Source organism: Phaenicophaeus curvirostris, chromosome 9 (assembly GCF_032191515.1).
Source record: "Phaenicophaeus curvirostris isolate KB17595 chromosome 9, BPBGC_Pcur_1.0, whole genome shotgun sequence".
In the NCBI taxonomy this organism is placed as follows: Eukaryota; Metazoa; Chordata; class Aves; order Cuculiformes; family Cuculidae; genus Phaenicophaeus; species Phaenicophaeus curvirostris.
Genome location: NC_091400.1, coordinates 8,113,385 through 8,126,582, shown reverse-complemented (window position 1 = coordinate 8,126,582; position 13,198 = coordinate 8,113,385). Strand labels below are relative to the sequence as shown.

General features: G+C 48.6%; 2 protein-coding genes across 4 annotated transcripts in view; one reads left to right on the top strand and one right to left on the bottom strand.

Annotated features, from left to right (window-relative positions):
• The window catches only part of AFAP1L2 (actin filament associated protein 1 like 2), a 72,843-nt gene extending 62,724 nt beyond the window's left edge, over positions 1 to 10,119 (top strand). For all 3 annotated transcript variants that reach the window (XM_069863726.1, XM_069863725.1, XM_069863724.1), the window contains 10 exons: positions 129 to 233; positions 904 to 1,115; positions 3,214 to 3,359; positions 3,903 to 4,014; positions 4,690 to 4,929; positions 5,010 to 5,193; positions 5,425 to 5,592; positions 6,076 to 6,257; positions 7,222 to 7,350; positions 7,681 to 10,119. In XM_069863726.1, coding sequence (XP_069719827.1) covers positions 129 to 233; positions 904 to 1,115; positions 3,214 to 3,359; positions 3,903 to 4,014; positions 4,690 to 4,929; positions 5,010 to 5,193; positions 5,425 to 5,592; positions 6,076 to 6,257; positions 7,222 to 7,350; positions 7,681 to 7,707 — 1,505 coding nt within the window. In that variant the 3' untranslated portion in view covers positions 7,708 to 10,119. The remainder of the gene's footprint in view (positions 1 to 128; positions 234 to 903; positions 1,116 to 3,213; positions 3,360 to 3,902; positions 4,015 to 4,689; positions 4,930 to 5,009; positions 5,194 to 5,424; positions 5,593 to 6,075; positions 6,258 to 7,221; positions 7,351 to 7,680) is intronic.
• Positions 1 to 13,198, bottom strand: part of NHLRC2 (NHL repeat containing 2) — a 267,757-nt gene that overhangs the window by 21,372 nt on the left and 233,187 nt on the right. The window lies entirely within an intron of this gene.

Genomic DNA, 13,198 nt, shown 5'->3' with positions numbered 1-13,198 from the left:
CTGCAACGCTGTAGGGTGCAGGATGGCACCACAGGCAGTTTTGGGGCGGACACTCAGCTGGGACAGCACGCTGTGTGTCTGGCCATGAGTTGGGAAGGCCACACATCTCTCTCTCTTTTTTCTGGTAGTTAAGAAGAAGGGTACGACTGGCTTGAAACTGAGCAACCTGATGAACCTCGGGAGGAAAAAGTCCAGCTCCCTGGATAGCCCAGAGAGATCCCTGGAGACTTCCAGTAAGTGGCATCGTGAACTCCTCTGCAGAGACTTGTCTCAGAGCTGGATCTTGGTGTGCAGGGCAGGATGAGCACCAGGCGTCATCCTCTTCAAATGTGCCTGTGCCAGGCACTCCTGTTGGAGGGAACAAGGAGGCAGCAGTCTGCTTGTTTCATGCCAGTAAATCCACACCGATTGTGGTGCCTCTTATGTGTTAAGGTGACTGTGTGGCTTACAAGGGCAGACAGTATCTCACAGGGGAGAGATCAGGACACAGGACAATATCTTCCCAAGAGGAGGGGCAGGTAATAGCAGACATGCACAAAGAGGGCACCTGTCCTTCTCTTCCTGAACATCATCCCAGGGTGTGGAAGTCATTATGGAGATTGTTGTGTGGGTTGGCTGATATTCACCGTCTAGGACCAGCTTCGTCCAACCATCTGCAGCCAACTTACTCTCCAAACCTAACCTGAATTTCAAGGGTCTCATTTGGAACAGATTTTTACCATTTTCACCCTGTTTCATATGAACAAGTCAGTTTGTCTGTGTGCTTGTGTTCTTTCTTGTTCCCTGTAGCTTTGTTTTGTCTCAGTACTTACTCATCAGGCATCCCTGTGCACTAAAATCAGTTTGGATTCCTCCTCCCCAGGGTGTCTAAAACATAGCTAAATAACTTGTGCTTGCTTGCAGGTTACCTGAACGTGCTAGTGAACAGCCAATGGAAGTCCCGCTGGTGTCAGGTAAAAGATGGTCACCTCCATTTCTACCAGGACAAGAACCGAAGCAAACTGGCTCAGCAACCCCTGAGTTTGGCAGGTTGTGAAGTTATCCCAGAGCCGAGCCCTGATCATCTCTACTCCTTCCGCATCCTGCACAACGGGGAAGAACGCATCATTCTGGAGGTAAGGTGTATATCTCTAACAAAGCTCTGCTTCGAGTCATCAGCTTGGGTGTCTTAGTAGGCTTAAATGCCAGTGAAGTCCTCCAGAGGAACCCTCAATTCAGCAAAACAGAATCTGAAGCATGAGACTTTGATTTATCTGTCTGTGGTCACCTAGAAGGTGTCCAACCTAGCTGGTAATCCAGGCTACGCCTGATGCTGGCGCCTCTAGAGGACCATTCAGCCTTCATCGTAGGCACTCATCTTTGGATGGGATGAAGGGTCTTCTGGAGGTGCCCATCTCACTCCACTGTCTATGGAATAAGCTTGGATGATTAAGTTACACGGGATGCAATTCAGATGGTTAATGTTAGATGAGAGGAATGCCGCTTTAGGGGTTTAAGTATATGGTTAGGAGGAACAGAGAACTTAATCTTCTGAAAATGGAGAGTCCAGAAGCCATTGGTCATACATCCTGAGTAAACTGATCACAGGTCTGCCCCTGAAAGTGCAAGTGAATTCATCTCCATCTGTTACTTTCCTTTGCCTGCGTCCAGGCCTGTTTATCTCTAATCTTAGTTCTCTGACGACAGCGTGATTATAGTAGGAGGTGGACAATGTGAGCAATTTCCTGTATTTTTCCAGTGGGTGGAATATTTATAGCTAAACAACTGACTTGGAGGGCCTTCTGTAAAGTTTGAAGGTGCTTTTGTTCAGTTTCTGCTTCAGGGTTTGTCTGTGTCTAAGAAATTTAGCCTAAATACAGATATGAAGAAGAGGTGCTGGGAAAATTCACATTTTGTGAATGGAAGAATCTATATTTTGTTAGGTTGTCAACCTCAATGTAGAAGCTGGCTGGCTTCCCAGGGACTGAAGTTTCTGCTAAATAAAACAGATTGGAAGCTTAAAATAGGCTTTCCAGCTTGGGATTCACTTGCCCTGAATTTTACTTTGTGCTTACTGCTCTGACTCCTCAAATCAAAGCAAAAGATGCATCAGCCCACTTCTCATTTCAGGTAGAACACTCCCACTACTGAGAAGCACCTGTGGCTCTTTGCTGGAGCTGACTTTGAGACACCACATTCATTTTTTAATATTCCAAAATGTTCACTGTTCACTGCAGCTGGGAATTTGACATTGGCCATGTTAAAGCAAGGGGCTGTCTTTGAAGTAGTTCCGAGATGTTCAAGGCCAGGTTGGATGGGGCTGGCCTGAAACATCTGGCAACCTCATCCCATGGGAAGTGTCCCTGCCCATGGCAGAGGGGTTGGAACTGGATGATCTTTAAGGTCCCTTCCAACTCAAACCATTCTACAATTCCATGAAGTTCCTTTCTGATCCCACTTTAAACTCTTCCTTTCCCATTTCCACTGTGCAAACAGCCCTGGAAGGGATCTGGGCTCAGGGGTGGGGAACTCACAGGCTTCCAGTGTGCTCGGGGCTCATTGCACATCTGTTTGGCAATTCCATTGCTGCACTCTGCTGGTCCAAAATAAAACCCACATGCTTTCCTCACTGAAGCCAGCTCCCACCAGCATTTCCAGCCACGGAGACTTCTCTTACTTTTGTAGACAGCTGAGTTGATCATCATTGAAAGGAAAATGCAGACAGACTAGAAATTTTAGGATAGAGTTAAGCGAAGAGCTGCATTCATATCTTCTAAATATGTGAATCAGTACACATACAGAGCAGTTCTTTATTCTTCTAATGTGGCCTCAGGTCTGATATAAATAACTGGCTGCTCATCTTTCCCCTTTCAAGCCCAGAGGATGAGAGGAAGTGGCCTCAAGTTGTGCTGGGGAGGTTTAAATTGGATATTAGAAAAAATTATTTACCGAAAGAGTTATGAAGCATTGGTACTGGCTGTCCAGGGAAGTGGTGGAGTCTTCATCCCTGAAGGTGTTAAAAAAATATGTAGATGTGGTGCTTCAGGATGTGGTTTAGTAAGCACGGTGGTGTTTTGATGATGGTTGGACTTGATGATCTTAGAGGTCTTTTTCAACCTTCATGATTCTATGACCACCAGCGTACTTCTCTAGCCAAGGCTACACCTGTGTTAGCCTTGAGATTGCAGAGAAACTGCTGTTGCAGCTTCTGCTATCTGTCTGATCACCTTCTAGGCGAAGTCCTCAGAGGAAATGGGCCACTGGCTGGGCCTCCTCCTGTCAGAGTCAGGTTCGAAAACAGACCCGGAGGAATTTACCTATGATTATGTGGATGCTGACAGGGTTTCCTGCATTGTGAGCGCTGCAAAGAACTCCTTCTTGTACGTCACTGGTAATGCGTGGGGCTGTGCAGGGCTGGTAGAGGGAAAGCCAGCCAGAGCAGAGATCCCTCTGCTTGTGGGAGGTTGGCTGCCATGGGACTAGGTGGTAAATTCATAGCTGCAGCTTAGTTGTTTTCTTTGGAAGCTCGGTGCAAGCTCTTGTCATTAAATCACCACGACACATCTAACCTGAGCTGCAGCTTGTCATGGGGTGAGGGCCGTGTGCCCAGGTGGCTTTTGCAAAGGCAGGGGGATGGGATGGGATGGGATGGGATGGGATGGGATGGGATGGGATGGGATGGGATGGGATGGGATAGTGCAGGGCCTTGGCCCTGAGAAAGGAAAGAGCCAAGGGGAGATGTAGCCCCACTCTGGTGGGTGCTGCTCAATGGGCAATGGGAGCAGTGATCCCACTTCTGCGTGGCTCTACCTTCTTATCTTCTGCATCTGGCCACATGGCCCTGCTGAGATGTCCTAAAATGCAGCACAGTTGTGCAGTGAGACTGATTCCTCCTGATGGGATGTCCTGCTCCCCATTCACAGCTTGATGCAGAGAAAGTACTCGGAGCCCAACGCCTATATCGACAACCTGCCAAAGGGCAGGATGCAGCAGGAGGAGCTCTATGACGACGTGGATCTGCCAGACCTGCCTGTGGTAAGGTGCCCAGTGCCAGCGGCAGCGAGCTCTGTGGAGACCATGGGCAAAGAGCTGGCCAGGGGCAGAAAAACATCTCCAGCAGGGAAGTGGGAAGGTTTTCCAGTGGTGGCAAGGGGGATTCCCAGCTTCTGGGGAAATCCAGGCTTTGCAAGAGGGTGGAAGCGTGTGCTGGAGAGAAGTCACAAAGGAATGGAAGAGAGGTTTCCAGCATGGAGCGAGCTGCTGGGATCCTCAGGCAGCTGGGATAAAATCCCAGAGTTTCTATCAGCCAACAGCATGGATTACTTTGTGATATGTTTGGACCTTGGTCTATCAAAATTGCTTTTGATGCCTGTGAGAGCAAGTCCTATATATAAGGACAAGAAAGACAGTCCATGCTGGGGATGGAATTGTTACCCTGGTAAAGGCAAAGAATCTGGCAGGGTTTGTGAGATGTACAACAGTGTGAGATCCTGCTATCATTGGAAAGAACTATTGAAGGAGAGCAGGAGGGGGCCTTTCCAAAAAAGCCCTCTATGGAATGACTTAAAGAATGGGGTTTTAGTTCCTCTAAAGTTTATTGAAAATACTCCAGATTGCCTGAGATGCTGCTGCTGCTCTGCAGTGAGGTGTTTCTTGTACTTCTGGCTGCAGCAGATGGCACCTTTTCAGGGAAGCCTTTTCCTTTTGCAGGAAGAAGTACCCAAGAGTGAGGGCAAAGCGGAGGGAGACCAAGACAGAGTGTACCTGGATCTCACCCCAGTGAAGTCCTTCCTGCACTGCGCTGGAAAGAAGTCATGCCCACCTTCACCCCCTGACTCACCATCTTTAGAAAGGGCCACCAACAAGGCTGCAGCAGAGAGTGCAGCTGAGACAGCCGTCATGGCTAAGGGTGCTGAGCCTTGTAGTAAGGTGACAGAGACTTCGGAGCAGGTACTGCCCTGAATTGTCGTGTGGGAACAGGTTTAATCAGTGAGCCAGTTCCCAACACATCATCCCACTTCATTTTCCAGCCCCAGAAACCCCCAGAGAAGCCAGAGCCCGATGAGGTGCCGCCAAGGATGCCCACCATCAAAATCCAGACGCAGCAGCAGAACATCGCTTTCCCCCAGGCGGCCCCCGAGCTGCCAACAGGCACGGTGACGGCGAGCAGTCCCCAGCTGGTGCCCGCACACCGGCCCAAGATGCCGCTGCCAGGTGAGGGGGCTGCACAGGGGGGGTGCCAGGTGGGTTTCTGCTGCCACAAGGGCTTGGAGGGAGATGGTGCTCCAGGCTGAGCTTTGCCAGCTGCTGTACAGTAGCTTTGCTCATGAGTCTCTCACTTGGTAACTTTCCAGACCCTCATTCATTTTGTTTCCAAGCCCCTGAAAAAGTTTTCCCTCCTGTTTTTTCCTTGGCTGAGCTTCTTTTGGTGTGTTGCGTCTCCAGTGGCAGCAGTGGAAACCAAGTTGGGCAAGAACAGGACAGAGGCAGAGGTGAAGCGGTTCACAGAGGAGAAGGAGCGTCTGGAGAAGGAGAAGGATGAAATCCGAGCTCAGCTCACCCAGCTGCGCAAGGAGAGGCGGGAACTGAAGGAAATGCTCATAGGCAGCACAGGTAGAACAGGGCAAAGGGTGATGCGTGGAAATGAGCCATGGTGGGACCACAGGGAGGGCACAGTGAACCTCACCCACCTGAGACAAGAAGGAGCAGGGGCCAGACCTGGCACTTTGAAGCCAAAACATGTAGACCAAACTGTAATGGAGCAAGAGCTTGCTCTGTCACAGTCCCTGTTGGGGCAGTCTAAGGAAAATGTACAGGACGTGGCCCATTTCCTGCTCCCTTCACAAGCTCCCCAAGTGTGCAGCCGTCACTCTTTCCTGAAATAGGGGTGAAGCATTGAAACAGGCTGCCCAGGGAAGTGATGGAGTCTCCATCCCTGGAGGTGTTCAATAAACATGCAGACGTGGCACTTGAGGACATGATGTAGTAGACACCTAGCTGGTATTGTGTTGATGGTTGGACTTGTGATCTTAGAGGTCTTTTCTAACCTTAACGACTCTGTGATTCTATTATTCTAAGTTACCCCTCCCTTTACAGATAAAAGCCTGGAGCAGAGACTGAAGGAGATAGAAGAAGAGTGCAAAAGGAAGGAGAGCCGGAGAGTGGACCTGGAGCTGAGCCTGGTGGAGGTGAAGGAGAATCTGAAGAAGGCAGAGTCTGGCCCCGTGACACTGGGCACTGCAGTGGACACCACACACCTGGAGAACGCAGCCCCTCGGGTATATAGGGGACACCCCTGGGATGCACAGCAGCTTTCCAGCAGCCAGGCAGTTGCACTCTCAGCCTGCTTAATAATATAATGATTAATAACAATATTATATTATTATAATATGTAATCTTATGTAAAAATGTCTTGATTACATGTACATATTATCTATGTAGTATGTTTATTATATATTATTATATGCCTACAGGAAGGCTGGGGAGGGGCTCTTTATCAGAGTGTGCAGGGAATGAATGTGGGGGAACAGTTTTAAGCTGAAAGAGGGGAGATTCAGATTAGATATTAAGAAGAAATGTTTTCCTGCGAGGGTGGTGAAGCACTAGCACAGGTTGCCCAGAGAAGTCATGGCTGCCCCATCCCTGGAAGTGTTAAAGACCAGGTTGGATGGGGCTTGGAGCAACCTTATCCAGTAGGAGGTGACCCTGCCCGTGGCAGGGGTTGGAACTGGATGGGCTTTAAGGTCTCTTCAGAACCAGACCATTCTATGATGCTATATAATGTATGTAAAATAATAATATAATAATACAGTGAGGTAATAGCAGCAATGGGGAGGTAAAAGGGAGCTCAGATTCGGGAGCGTGGCTGTATTTCCCTGTAAGGCCTTGAGCAGCACTCTCCAGGGCCACACAGGTCCTGACCCACTTCCTTCTATGCACGGTTGAGCCAGAGGGTGCTTTTCTTGTGGGGAGATTCAGGCATCTAAATTCCATCTTGGGAACTTAGTTCCCATGAAACGGAGATGGTCACTGCCTGAGCCCTGCTCTGTACCTCTGCTTGAGTCCTCAACACCCAAACACCACACGCACACATCCTGGTGGTACTTCAGAATTGGCATCTCACTGAAAAAATGTGCCTCAGTGCAAGTGGGATGTGACTGTGATGAGCAGATGGTGGGGAAAGACAGAAATGTCTCTCAGTAGACTGAAGTCATCACCATTTCTATTACTTTTTTACTGCAGAATCAGACAAAAAGTGCCAGTCCAGCAAGTAGCGCAGAGAACTCCCCAGTCAATTCAGCAACGGCTTTAAAAAACCGGCCTCTATCCGTCATGGTGACAGGAAAGGGAACAGTCCTACAGAAAGCTAAGGTAATGTGCCAGTTGGTACGGGAGTAAAATCTATCTGGGACAGCCACTGCTTTTCCCTCCTGCGGTGGGACAGCGTGGTGGGTGGTCAGGGAAGCATCTGTGAGCACTGCTCAGAGCAACCCAGCTTGGCTGTGCTCTGCTCTTTTCACCTGTGCTTTCCCTGTCTGTGATTTAAATAAATAAATGCTGTATTGCTTCAGGGACATCCCTGACCCACTCTGTGGCCAAAACCCCTCAGGTACTAGATGATGGTGTTGATGCTGTGCACATCATGGCTATAGAGGCTTGCCAGATTTGCCTTTTGACTAATTTGCCTTTATTCCTTGGCAGGAATGGGAGAAGAAGGGAGCTAGTTAGAACCACGTTTTTCAGAGATGGACTAAAGACTGGAGTTGCCTGTGCATAGCCAAGGGGATTCAATCATCTGAAGGTGGAGGTTGGGTGTGCAACGCAACCACCCAGCAAGCACCTCCTCCACATCACGCCAACGGCTCAGATGCAGCAATGGAGTCAACAGCTGCCGATACGAATTATCCCAAATGATCTTGCTCTTTCCAGACAAGTCCCAATCACGTAGCTAAACCAATAACAACCAGTGACAATCCTTGCATCAAATTCCTAACCCAGTTGATGTAAACAAGAATTTTACTGTACATAGGGGTGTTCTGTGTATTTCTACTCTGAAGGCTTATCAATGAGTTATTAAGGTTTCTGTATTAGTGACAGTAATGGGTTCAGAAGGGAGCTCTGCTATTCTTTATCCCCGGTGGTTTTCAACCTGTTGTGGCAAATTGCAGTCAACTAAAGTCTCCCCTCTCTTGCTGCCAGACATCTCTCAGCTGCAGATCATCCAGCCTTTGGTCAAGGGAAATACCTGTGCCTGAGCAATGCTCAAGACATGAATGAGAAGCGCGCGGCAGTCTGTTCAGGGGATGTTTAATAAGTGTCCTGTTGCATCCCAGTGTGTGCTTACTCCTACCAACCTGCTGCAGATTGGCCAGAATATCAAGGACGATCCAGGCTGACCTTGTGCTGTAAGCTGTGTTACAGACTGTGGTGGCACCAAGAGCTCTGGGTAAAGAAGATCTGCCAAGCAGATTCAGTTAATTTTCTTCAAGATCTTGATCTGCTTCACCTGAAGAATTTGTTCTGAAAAAAACAAAGAATAATCATATTTGAATGCTTGTTAATAATTTATCAAAGGCCCAGGCCTGCTCATCTGTTGGGCAGGGAAGCTGGATCCCAATTAACCCTTCAGGGCTTGCCCTTCCCAAGGGGTGCAGAGATAAAGCGGTCCCTGTGTTCCTGCCCTGGCATGAAGTCCACTTTGCTGATGTTCTCTGGTCCCCACAGAGCCAGGGCAGGCCAAGCTGACCCTGCAGTTGTACAATCTGCTGAAGACATCCCTGTGCAAAAGGGGCCTCTCCGCATGGGCAGGGCTCTCCTCAAAGCAAGGTTGCATCACCTTGTATTTTCTGCTGGCTCTCTTGGTGCTGTCACTCTTATTTTCCAAATCATCAAACTTAACATAGCCTTTGAGTCTTGGCAGTGTGGCCCACAGAGCCTGCCCCTCCCTGCCCGAGCCAAGCTTTCTAATGAAAGATGTTGGGCATTTGGGACTGCAAAGCTTAGAGATGTGGAAATTTGAAGAGGGGTAGGGGAGTATCTGGAATTCATCATGCAACCTCTCCTTGTAACCTGCTGTCCTTCTGTTGGCCTGGAGACACCTCTGCCCATCTCCTCTGATGGTCCTTAAGCCCTGGAGCCCAGGCTGAGTAACTGGGTTGATGGCAGGGGCTACAGCTGTTTTCCAACCTTGCAAAGCTAAAGCAGCACCAGTACCCTGGCTAGGTTGTTCTTGGGGTCCTGGAGCTATACTGATGAGCATCACATCACGTAAACACAGATAGGCAAAATTTACCCTCTTAACCCTCAGAAAGCTCTGACAGGCCTGAGGCCACCTCTAAAGGGATGCTCCTTCCTCACACGAAGACCCAGCAGACCAGCATGTGCACGCAGGGCTGTGACACCTGAAGCTGGTGATGGGACAGGTGAGTGAGGCTGTTTGGCTGAGGTGCTCTGGGCTTGCTTGTCACTGCCACAGAGCTGGAGTGCAGCAAAGCAGGGTGAGGGTATCCTGGAAGCAAGAAAGGTGGCCTCACTCCACTTTTTTTACTTTTAAAAGTCTCTGCTGTGGTGCAGATGGAGGGATTTGCTTATCCCAGGTCTCAGGGAGGAGTTCATTGGCCCCAGCTGTCAGGTCCGTCCCTGTGCCAGGTTTGCACATAAAAACAACTCGTGCAAATAAACCACTGAAACTTCTAGTGCAAGTCTCCTGGGACTTCCCTCTCCAAAGCACAGGGAGGTCCTCAACACAATGAAACTTTTGGGTTTGCCCACATCATGAGCTGGCAGGAGACATTTTCTACACGCTAAATACAAATGTAGTACGTACCATACCCTTACCCTGTTCTCATCCTCCAGAAGTTGTCCAGATATTTGACAGCAGTACTGAGAGAGCCATGGATGAGAGCAGCTCTGCTTTTCACACCACAGCTCAGTCAGCTTCAGTGGTCCTGCTGAGGTATCTCCATCAGGAGATGGCAAACATTGGCAAGTCCTGAGCAACACACGTTCCCCAGGCAAGAACCATTAAACGATGTCTGTGTGTCCCCGTTGTTTTCCTAACTCAAAGCATTTCCTTTGTTGTAACTGTGATCTATAAAGTGGCGCTTTAGAGGGTTTTATAATAAAATCTTGAGTATATTATGTTACAAGTGTATTTTTCTTTGTAGTGTGTCCCTGCTCTGCTCTACAGTAGATTTCAAGTACATCAAACCCCTATTAGTTAGAAAAAGAGCCCAAACTCGTACAATTTGTGTGAATCCACGTAAGATTTCTGCCTGTATCTCAGCAGCACAGTCCATTAGCACAAAACCAGCAGAGAAAAATGCATCCACTACCTTCCTCTGACCACTAGATAGCAACTGTGTGCAAGACTTCATGCCTGCTGCAGTCACTGGAGGGAAAGCCACCAGGATGGGGTTTAGCTGTAAAGGAAGGAAAATAGGTAGTGAAGAAAGTGCTTGAGGCCAGTCTTTACAGAACAGACACCAAACCAGACCCGTTTGTTAAAGATCTTTTGGTGGCTTTACCACTGCAAGCTCTGCTCCTGCAGAAAGTTTAAGAAGGCACCATAGCTACAGCACAAAGTTCTGGGGAAGGTCCTGCTTCCTTTCCTCTCCTAAGAAACCTGCCAACAAGCCCCTTAGTGTCTTGTCATCCTTCTAGCCCAAGAATCCCAAAGGAATGACTCCATCCAGGATTCCTGGTTTGGTGAGTGGAAGGGGCACCAGCAGTTGCCTTTGTCCTTCCCCAGCAGCAGTGGCCTCCACCTGTGGGAGCTTGATAACACAGAATCACTAGGTTGGAAAAGATCTCCAGGATCATCGAGTCCAACCATTCCTATCAAACACTAAACCATGCCCCTCAGCACCTCATCCACACCTCCAGGGATGGTGACTCAACTACCTCCCTGAGCAACACCTCGGGATCAGCTCCAGCTGTCCCCAGTCCTCTGTCTTTCAGTCCCCGTGGAGCACCCTGGGAGCAAGCACAGCTGCCAAGGGTCACGGCTGCACCCAGACTGAAGGACTTGTGTGCTCACCCAAGCTCCCCAAAGCCCTTCGCACTTACAGTTAGGACTTTGTTAGTTATTCCCATTATAGTTCTCATCTGTATCCAATGCATCTGAGCTACCGTGAGGCCCACAGCGTGTCACAAGCAGAAGCTTGTATTCTGGAAGAAAATATGGTGCTACAAACCATTTCTCTTAACAAGTTTCTCACCAAAGTATCTCCAGTTCTCGCTTTGGATGCAGGGAACAATTATACAATAGCTACTAGGAGACCTCACCAGCATGGACTAGCGCATCAAGAGTGCTAGCGGACACTGGTTTTCAATCACAATTACCTGATTTTAAACAAGAAAAATAATAATAATCTGTCTCTTACTAGTCAGGTTGGCCTGAATGTTTATATAAATTGTCTGGGGATACCAATCTAATTAACTTGTACTGAAGAGAGGAGAAACAGGCTTTCCTCTGAAGTCAGCACATGGCCCACAATCAGCCAAGGCTCATCCAGCAATTCTACAGAGCAAGAGTAATTCACAGCAACACCCAGACGCCTAACGACGACCTGGCACAGACAGCATCCTCTGCGCTCCCCTGATGCCAGACAGGATTTAGTGCTGCTTTTCAAGGACCATACATTCTTGGTGGCCGTGCCAGGCTCAAACATCACCCCACCTTAAGGAAATGAGCTCCCATCAGGTAAGCGCTCATTAAGTATTTCTGATTGAATCAAAGCAAGTCTGAGAGCATGATTTAATAAGGGACTATGTCAGAGACTTTAGTTATTTACTTACACTTTTTAAGTTAAAATTTGCTGGAGAAAAGGCATAGAAATTACCTAGGATCTTCTACTCAAATTTAAAAAAAGAAAAAAAAAACAAAAATAAAACAGTTTCAACAACTGCTCAGCAATGTCCTCCTTGCCCGTGGGATCAGCAGGTCCCTCCAAGACCATGCCATTAATTATGATCCCGTTATCAGCTTGGCTTTTCCCATCTCCTCCCAATGCCCCAACACCTCCTTACCTTGCAAAGTGCTCTGTCCTGTTTAGAAGAAGACCTGATGAGTGCTGCCACTTCAGGCCATGTCTGAGCAACCATCCAAGGCTTCAGCGATCAGCCACATTTGGGAGACAGGTCACAGTCACCACGTGTGTAGATCGCCAGGGATCCCTGGGGCACTCTGAGCACTGAGACCTTGGCCAGATGCTCCCAGACGCTACGGGCTGAGGTTAGGAACCAGCTTTCCTAAAACTCCTTTGTGAGTTTCTGATCTTTCATACTATCTCTACTTGAGAAACTGATGCACGGGGCTAGATAGACTCCCATCTAGCACTGAAATGTTGTCTCCAGCACGAGATTTCACAGTGTGCGGTTCCTGAATCACGCAGAGAGGTTTGTCCATCTCTGCTTAAAATCAGCAGGATTGTACGAATCCAGGGTTTCCTCCAACTCAGGACCCAGGCAAGCACCCTTTGTCTCAGTAAAGCCCCCATACTAGAAGTGTACTTACTAGCTGTGTATTAAAACAAAGGGAACTTAGAAACAAAGATTAGACCAAACCACATTTGCCACAAGGCAAAGCGCTCAGCAGCACTGTACAAACCATCCTGCAGGCAACAGAGATAGAAGGAAAAGGCTTTAAGTAGCTGTAGGAGGCTAGGAAAGCACACCCCAGCTCCAGAGCTGCATGCCAGATGGAGTAAATACACCTCCATTTGAGCAGGAAGATCAATCCTGCAGAGGACAAATGCCTGAGAGGGGTGAACTCACAATGCTGTTAGACAAACCATAGCAGAGAAACCACCACGGAGCTGCAAACCCACTGGGGCAGCGAGGATGAGAAGCAGCGGTCTCTCTGACCCGTCACACAACAGAGGACATGCAGAGTTTTCAGAGCAGCGTGCCTGGAATCCAGCCTGCTCCCCTGATGCTTCTGCACCCTAAAACACGAACCACGTCTTTGGTGTCAGCTGTGAGGCTGAAATGGCCCATTCTCCCTCCAGCAGAGGCAACGCTTTGCAACAGCCGCGCCTAAGTAACAGTAATAAATTAGCTTTTCTTTCTATCCCAAACGTCAGCCCTTCAACTAAGCCTCTATTTTGCACAGACAATCTAGTAAAGTGGCAGTGAAAAGAAAGAGGAAATTCTCCTTTCTCCTAGCCTAGTTTCTCCCATAAGGTATGACAGTGCTGTCCTGTCTCAGTGCCAGCTT